The following is a 9799-nucleotide window of genomic DNA, read 5'->3' as shown; positions in this document are numbered from 1 at the left end:
GAATTGCACGTCTGGAAATTTTGTTTTACTTTATATACTCATCTTCATTAGCTCCGGATGTTTTAACACAGGCTGTCAGCAGTACTGCGGTGATCCTACAATACCAAGTTAATATTTACCAAAAATAGTTGTGTCACCATATAAAATATGATACATTATATCATTTATATTACATACAATATAAGAATGAATATTCCATCCAGAGAATTAATCAAAACTGAAAGAAACCAAACAGTGGATCCTGGTTTTAAAGAATTATATATATATATATATATATATATATATATATATATATATATATATATATATATATGTGTGTGTGTGTGTGTGTGTGTGTGTGTGTTTATATATATGTGTGTCTTTGTGTGTGTATGTTTTTATATATATATATATATATATGTGTGTGTGTGTGTGTGTGTGTGTGTGTGTGTGTGTGTGTGTGTGTGTGTGTGTAAATTCTCTTTTTACATTTCAAGCAGCAAAAAAAAAAAAAAAGAGTAGCGGACCATCCAATACCAAACAGTGTTACACACCTGACTGTTTACAGTTTACTTAACACTTCAAATGAAACTCTGTCTAAATACCAACTAGACCAGAGAAACTTCATACATTTGCTACTTTATCACAAGTCCCATCCATGCTGTAATGAGCCAAATGTGTTGCTTCCGTCTGTGGTGTTTTCACTTACATTTCTAAGGGAGGCAGTGGCTTATACGGTGAGAAGATATAACCTTCTCACATAGAAAAATAACTTTTCCCGCTGTGCTGTATAGCTCTTTTATGTAATCCAATCAATATGTGAGGCATAGCTCAGAATCAAAGACTCTTTCATAATGTGTCAAAATCAAGGACTCTTTTGGTTATGTAACAATTTGTTGTACCTACAAGTCAGCCCAAAGAACATTAGAAACACTTTAACCTAGTATAAAAGGAAAGTGTGTGTATAAAATGCTGTTAAAATCAAACAGTGTTACAAGTTTCCATAACTGCACCCATGAAGTCAGAACTTGTGAGAGATAACAAAATACATCACAGGCTGTTAGGAGTTAAGGATTATGTAACTTTAAAAATCCTTAGTGGGTGGGGTGTACAGCATTGCCTGATAAACACTGTAGTCCTTTAAAACATACTGTGAATAGGAATCATATTTAATTCATCTTCATTACTTTCTGGATCCAATCGACATACATGGAGACACGAATGTACATGCCAGGTTGGTTTGCTTTGCCACAGCCTCTGGATGGGATGATGACACCTTCCAGCACCCAACAGTCATGAGTAAAACATGCAAGAGGACCACCATAATCTCCCTGAAAATGGACAAAAATAAAGATGAACAGAAGATGAGAAGGAATTACAGCATCAAGACTACAGGAAAACATCAAATAGGGAACAATGTTTAAAAAAGTGTGAAAAGGGTATTGTGAACAAATTGCAGAGCCTAGCTTTATCAGTTGGGTTTCCATCATGTGATGTCACTCACTGTAGTTCTGCAACTCACAACATACAACATTTGCTGTACTACAGTATACAGAAATACTAAATACTATATTTCTGGTAAAAAATATTGTTTTACAGAGTGGTGCTTCTGTATGTAGTTTGATCTATTAGTCATAACTTCTATGCTTTTGTGTATTTGCTTGGTCTCTTGTTTACAAAGTAGTCAACAAACGATCCAATAAAACATATTGGCATGTTGCAAAACCTATTTAAACTGGCACTGTATTTCAAAGTTAGCTAACCATCTGCCTATGTAGAGAAGTTTAACCTCTAGCAAGCAATATGAGTGTATTTCACCAGTAAATTAGATTAGAACATTATTGATGCTACCTGATATTTATTTTTAAGAGGTTAAATCACTGCTCAGTTACATCAGACATCAGCTCGTCTACATATAAACACAGTCTTATGTTTTATGAATTGCAACACATTCAATTTTGGCAATATCAGTGAATATAATTGGTCGGTCCTTTTAAATGCTTATGATGCAAGCATCTAAAATCCTCATATGCTACAGAAACACTCACACAGACACAATATGCTACCTCTACAGGCCAAAACACTATAAACACTTAAGTACAACCATACAGTACATAGCTCATAAACACATAGCTTGCTTCACACCCACAGTACATAAACTTCAAACCACAATAAGCCATATGAAATTTTTATGTGAGTGAAAAAGTTTATTAAGGTTTAAGAATAAACTTTCTGCCTGAATTCTGAGTGTCATGTTTCATTTGTTTAAACAATTTATACTTGTGTAATTATCTCAGCAAGCAAGGCATTTGACACTGATGTTGAAATTACAGAAGGCTGAGAGTTCAAGTCTCAAACTGCCTGTGTAGCCATGTGTCTGGTAGTTAGCACAGAGGATCAGGACACTTAACCACTTCCTGTGATCCAGTGTTTGATTATTTTAGCCTCCTTTTGCCATTCTGTGACATTGAGCAAGTCATTTGACCAGGCAGTGCTCTGGGACAGTTAGAAAATTGAATTAGGCTTCTTGGTGGTGTCCTAGACTGTATGCCTAGTAACTACCTATACATTTATAGACTGCACACACACACACACACACACACACACACACACACACACACACACACACACACACACACACACACAAAAAAGTCCCCAGCACATTTAGTACAGGGGGAGACCTTCATGCATCCCAGCTAATAATAATAATAATAATAATAATAATAATAATCTTCACAGTTGCTACATTTTGGGAAAATTGCAATTACTTACTAAGCCAAATTGAAACTGTAGCCCATCAAACATTAGAACTTCTAATATAATGGCTTTCTACAAAATACACATAATCAGTGAAACTCACTATATTGCCATACAGTGATCTATGGTGCTTTCACAAAACACTCCATGCAATTGAGCTATTTGATATATAGGGAAGGACAACTGCTATAGTGGATAGATGACCTAAACAGGCTGAAAGGAGTTGAATCTGTTATAGTTTAAAATATAGAAAAGAAAAAAGCAAAAGTATCTGAAAAATAACTGTTTTTAAAAGTGATTTAGCGCCAGTTTTACTGAATCGCAGAAGTTTGTCTCTTTTTAACTCCTGTTCTGTCAGTTGTTTTTCTAACAGATCATACTGTAACTAGATTAAACAAAGTTGTTTTGAACCAGCAAGACTTACCACAAAGAGCACCATACAGGGTGGTATCTTATACATGACTCCCACAAGATTGGTGGCAGAATGCATATGTGGCTCCCACAGCAGCGATGAGAGTCATCTCTAGGAATCTACTGCAGTGATGAGGGACATTAAGAATACAGGATGTCTTTTTGTTTGAAGACTGACATAGTGATTCCCAAAACTGTGAATTGGCTTGTCCTAAAGAACATTTCTGTGAACTCAAAATGATTTTTTTGTCGAAAGCTTCACCTACCACAATACACCCATACAGTGGAAAATCATCCAATGTCACTGCATCATGGGGAAACAGATGCAATGGCTCTACATTATTGGCAGCTTACATAGTCTGTCAGATTGGAATGGAAATTGCACTGCTGTTTTAATACCAACCGTCCAGCTTCCAGTACTAGTTATTTCAAGTTTCCATTCATCCAATGTTCTTGAGTCACATCTGACTCTTATAATGACCCCATGAAGAGCCGTCACCATGAAAGGAGTTTTCTAGGCAATTAGGGAGTAGTGATAGATTCCCAGGCCTTCCTTTCACATCACCCACACACTGTACACACATATCTATGGAGAATTTAGAGTCAATAATTCACTTGCCACTTGTCTTTAGGATGTGGGAAGAAACCAAGATACCCAGATAAAATTCATGGGAGCAAAGAAAGAATATGCAACCCCCACAAAAAATATAACTCAGCTGTGAACCAAAGTATGAAATTACAGTTCTGCTCACTGTGCCACCCAAGTAAACAACAAGTTGAAGTTCTCTTAATAAAGGCAAACTATACCTCCATATAGTGTTAAGCTGCACATCTGTGTATGTCAGCAAATGTTTTTCACATACATGAAAAAATGCAGTTGCAGTTGTGTCCATCTAATTCACATTTTGTTCAAGATCATAAAACCCACAGCATGCCCATTGCACATCAAAGTCAGCAACGCTAGCAAGGACAGTCAAAAATGCTTAACACCTATATCAATGAAAACCACAAATCTGTCTTACATAGTTTTCCCCATAACTTTTTTACTCTTTTACATTTCACATGTTCCATAGTTTGTTCTTCTTTAAAAAAAAAAACTTTATTGAATTATCACTTCTGACATAGGCAAACTTAACTTTTATATAAAAGTAATCAAACCATATTAACAAGTTAATATTTGCAAACATTGTATTTCACATACATTGTTCTATACCATGCAGTCAAAGCAATGTTATATAAATTGTTCATGTCTGGCCTTCACTTAAACCTCTATCCTCCTCAAAAACATTTTTCTGCATGTATTGTTCCCACAATTTCCATTTTTTTTTTATAATTTACTCCTACTTTTTTAAAGATTCTACTTCTTGTTCTTTTATCTCTATTACAGTAATCATTACTTCAAGTATAGTTGGTTTAGACTTTGATTTCCATTTTCTAGTAAGTTCTGTCTGTATGTGTGTCTTTGTCTGGTAGTGCTCTCTGTATAAGTATGTCTGAGGCTGGTAGCTGTGTGTGTGTGTGTGTGTGTGTGTGTGTGTGTGTGTGTGTGTGTGTGTGTGTGTGTGTGTGTGTGTGTGTGTGTGTGTGTGTGCCTGAGGCTAGTAACACTCTCTGTACGTATGCCTGAGGCTTGTTACTCTCTGTGTTTGTATGTCAAAGGTTGTTAGCTCTCTATGCATCTGCTCCTGAGGCTGGTAGCTCTCTCTGTATATGTCTAAGGCTGGAAGCACTCTCTGTATGTGTACCTGAGGCAGGTAGCACACTGTTTTGTATGTCTAAGGCTGTTAGCATTCTCTGGTTTGTGTTTCTGAGGCTGGTAGCTCTCTGTGTGTATATGTTTCTGAGGCTGGTAGCCCTGTCCATAATTTCTTCTTCTTTTTCTTGACAATGCAAACATATTCTATCATCTTTCCTTTTATATGGCTTATTTCCTTTTACTGGCAATTTATCTAATTACCAATCTCCATAAAAAATTGTGACATTCTACTTTCTGATTACAGCATTTGCTTCTTATTTTTACAGCTTTAATTTATTTTTTCATATGCTAGATTTTCACATGGTTTTACATAGTAATATTTTATTATTACATTCTTATACCATACCTTTTCCATCTTTTTCTATATCATCTGTTTTTCTTTTCCACCAAATATTTTTCTTGGTAACACTATTTCTTCATTTATACACTTTTTACCATACTCCAAAATTCATCAGACTTATATTTATACAATTTACTACTAATCTCTCATCTTTTTCATTTATCAGCTTTAACACTTTGTATAAATGTAATGAAGCAGTATATACCACTGGGTTAATTAACCCTAAACCACCTTCCTCTTTATTTACATACAAAACTCCTCTTTTTCTGGGTTTAATCTAGAACCCAATATAAATGAAAACATATCTGTAATAATTCCTTTTCAAAATACTGTTGGCAACATAAATACTCTTGCTAAGTATGCTATTTTTCCTATCAGTACTGAATTTATCAAATAAGACTTTTTTCTGAATTTTAATTTATATATTTTCCAGAAAAGACATGTTTGTTTTATTTCCTGTTGTTTTTTTTTTCATTGAATTCTACTTACATTTTTATTCCCAAATTTTGTACCTAACACATAAATGTTATTCATTGTAAAATATATACCCTCATTTTTACTACATCACCTAAACATTTACTTATCTCTTTATTTAAATCCATCCTTATCAACTCTAGACATGCATACTTGCAAATTATTATTTCTTTTATCTAAGTTTTGTTTGCAGTTATTATAATGTCATCTGCATATGTTGACAGAAATGGAATTCTTAACTCTTCAGGTGTTATATACTCTGCATCCTTCATTTTGTTATTTATTTCACATGCTATCATATTCATAACTAATGCAAAGAGCATACAACCCATTGGACATCCCTGTCTTACATCACTCTTCATATGTACCTCTAGCTTAACCAGCCATTTACAAGTATTTTTACTTTATTATTACTATATGGTGGCATACATAATTTTGCTAACACTCTCACTTATATTATATTCTTTCATTATTACCCATATGATTTCATGTGCAATTATATCAAATGCCTTATTAAGGACTCCTTTCATGGTTTTCACATCTTTTCTATTCATAATATCATCCACAATTTCTCTGTCAATAATTCTTGACATCGCTTCCCCTTTATACTTTATGTACCGTCTTCTATACTATTTTCCATTTTAGTTTAAAATCTCTTTCATATTTCATATTATTTTCATAAAGAGCTTATAACCATTATAGGTTCATAGATTAGTACTAAGCCAACTGCCCTTTCAAACCATTTTAAGCTTAGCCAATTATCCCTTTGTGAGACTCAAACCCTGCACCTTGTGTTTGTAAGGCAAACACCTTAACCATTAGGCCACCCTCCCAACCCATTATTATTCAACAGTATTGGTTTCTAATTTGTCTTCCATCTTCCTTCTTCCATATGAATTTAAGTATTCCACTACATAATTCTTTATACATAAAACCTTCATATAACCTTTCATTTAACATCTTTAAAATTTTTATTGCCAACTCCTTACATTTTTATACATTCCATACTCTATTCCATATGGTCCTGTAGCCAAATCTGTATTTACTTGTTCTAATACTTTATCTAGCTCATTTAAAGAAATCTCCTTTCTAACTCTTTATTATCTTTTTCTGTTAATGTTTTTATTTTCCATGTTTTTTTCACTACCTTCATTTTTCTTTAAACATTTATTGTACATATTGTACTACACTATTCATACTCTTTTCCTGAGTTCTTTCTATTTCTCCTCTTATATTTTTTATTTCTTTCATTTCACTACCATCTTTCTTTACTTATCTGCTTAAGTAAGTCAATACGTCTTCTCTTTTTCTTTGTAAATAATATATTTGCTTATATAACAATTCTTGTATTTTTTCTTGATTTTATTTCATGTAATTATTTTTCTTTGTCAAAGTACTTTCTGCCATTATGTTCTAAATCTTCCAATGCATTGTTATATGTTCTTTTATATCTTTCTCTACTTTTTTCACATTGTATCGTCACTGTATAAACATTTTTTATATTTTTCCTTAAATATCACCCGCCATCCAGACCAGTTTTTATAAAATGTTCTCATAATAATATGATCTTTCCATAACTGTATCACTAGTCTCTTTCCTACTTCATAAGCAATGCTTTCTCATCCATCCTTTTTATTCCTTTGTCTATTTTTATACATACCTTGATTTCCTGTATCTCCAGCCTTATTGCAAGATGATCAGAAAATCATATTTCAACTACCTCCCCTTCTCTTATAAGTAAACCTTCAGATAATATAAAATAATCTATTTCAGTTCAATGTGTACCTCTTTTGTAAGTCTGCAAATTTTTATCTCAAAGTTTTAACTTACCACATTTTATAACTTCTAACAGTTTTCTTATATCATTTCCTTTCTTTCTACATGTGCCTCTTAAATTGCAGTTAAAGTATTATTTCCCAAATTCCAGATTATCTTTCCTTCCCATAGTTTCTCTATTTGTAATCTTTCTTCATTTATTAAAAATCTTGTGTTTTCTAATATAATTACATCTACATCATATATATTACACCACTCTAGAATCCCTGTTCTCCTTACTATATTCTTAATAATATTCATATTTATGGAAAGCACTCTAAAATTTTAATTTCTCTTTTCCATAGATTCATGGTTTCATAACTTCATAGGTAATGACTAAGCTAACTGTCTTAATAAACCATTCTTTGCCTAGCCAGCCCCCCCCCCCAAAAAAAAGTGAGAATCAAACACTGTACTTTCGGTCTGTGAGTCAAACACCTTAATCATTATACCAATCTCTAGTCATTAGCTGTATATATTCTTTTTCATCCGTTTCATTTTTTTCTTTTGTACTTATCCCTTTAAATTTTCTTTTTTGGTCTTTTACCAGTAGAATTCTTTTTTTTTTTTTTTTACTACCTCCTAATTTATGCCTTCTTCATCGCTTGTTTCAGAACTGTGCATACATAAAAATATCTCAAGCATGGACATTAATGCCTTATCTGGAACACATATAATCAGTTTACCCAATTTCAGGCCATCTGCATATAGACTGTAGAACACCTCAGATGAAAAAGTTAGGTCTGAAAGATACAATCTAAACAAGTAAGGGTCTAGGACAGAGCCCTGTGGGACACCCTGACTGTAATCAAGCATTTCACCTGTCCAATTACTGTATGATACTTGCCATGTCCTATTTGTAAGCCATGCAGCTGTTCATCTTATCATTACATCAGTACATTGGTACCTAGTTGTTCTAATTTATTGATCAGTGTTTTGTGTTTGACCCTGTCAAATGCTGAAGTTAAATCTCTATAAATTATATCACAGCAAATTTTTCATTCATAGCTGTTAATATATTGTTATAGAACATCATGTTACAAGTGCTAATATATTTATTTTCAACATATGCATGCTGATACATGGTTTCAAGTCCCAGCCTATCCAATTCTGACAACAACTTATCCAATGTTACCTTCTCCATTATTTTCCATAACATGAACGTAGACTTAAGGGTCTATATGACTCTGGGTTTGTCTTACTCCCCTTTCTCTTGAAGACAGGGTTAATAAGTGCATGTCTCCAAGCTAGAGGAATCTCCCCATATTTATAAGACCTAGTAAATAATAGATAGAATGGTACTGTGAGTTGTTGCGGAAGTGTTCTCAGGTCATTTTTAATAATTCCGCCCTATACTTTGTTTGGATCCAGTTTGCACAGTTCTTTTTCAATACAATCTGATTCCAGTATCTGAGGTTACCTGGATGTCACTATGACAACTTATCACCCCCTTTGTGGAGCCAAACTGTTTTGTATAAGATTTTGTAAATATATCTATAATCTGTTGTGTCTGAGAATAAATTTTACAATCTACACACAGTTTATCAATGTGTATGCCTTTACTCCTTCTACATTTTATGTATTTGTAAAAAGGTTTCCTATTATGCTCGATATCTTTATATAAATTTTCTTCAACCTTTTTCTTGATCTTGTCTCACACTATGCTTAATTTGTTTGTCCAGCTTGTTTATTTCAGTTTTCAAAGTTGTAGTTCGATCTCTCTTCCTTTTCTTATATTTTTTGTCTCTCGCCTTAATCAGGCATCTTGTTCTTATGGAAATATATCCCCCAGATGTTGTATGCCTATATCCTGATGTTAAACATTTTTTTTTTAATTTTTTGCAGTCAAATAATTTCTCTTTCAACACTTTCCACATTCCATCTGCAGTTTTTCCACTGAACACATCACTCCAGTTAGTTTTACACAGTGACTATTTTGCTTTTATGTAATCTGTAATTAATCTTCTGTGCATTGGTTTACATTTCAGTTTGGCAGAATTATCTAGCAACAAATTAACCTTTATAAGTCCATGATCACTGCACATCAATGGTGGTAAAACTTGACTTGGAGTGACAGTTCCTTAGGAACACAAACAAAGACTAGTATGTTCCGTCCCTTGTTAGTTTTTTTTTACAATCTGAAACAATTGTTGTTCCTGAATATATGTTGTGAATAATTTCCTTACTAATGTTGTTGAATCAATATTACTCTAGTCTGTTTCTGGTAAATTTAAGTCTCCAGCTAATATTATTCTTTCCTCCTGTGT

At 33.3% G+C, this 9799-nt stretch overlaps 1 protein-coding gene across 3 annotated transcripts in view; it reads right to left on the bottom strand.

Annotated features, from left to right (window-relative positions):
- Positions 1-525: 525 nt before the first annotated feature.
- Positions 526-9799, bottom strand: part of MST1 (macrophage stimulating 1) — a 442641-nt gene continuing 433367 nt past the window's right edge. For all 3 annotated transcript variants that reach the window (XM_044077787.1, XM_044077790.1, XM_044077788.1), the window contains exon 18: positions 526-1310. In XM_044077787.1, coding sequence (XP_043933722.1) covers positions 1149-1310 — 162 coding nt within the window. In that variant the 3' untranslated portion in view covers positions 526-1148. The remainder of the gene's footprint in view (positions 1311-9799) is intronic.

The sequence above is a fragment of the Protopterus annectens genome, chromosome 7.part0, assembly GCF_019279795.1.
Source record: "Protopterus annectens isolate FY-2018-M chromosome 7.part0, PAN1.0, whole genome shotgun sequence".
NCBI classification, from domain to species: domain Eukaryota; kingdom Metazoa; phylum Chordata; order Ceratodontiformes; family Protopteridae; genus Protopterus; species Protopterus annectens.
The sequence above is the reverse complement of the archived record's forward strand: the minus strand, read 5'-3'. Positions and strand labels throughout refer to the sequence as shown.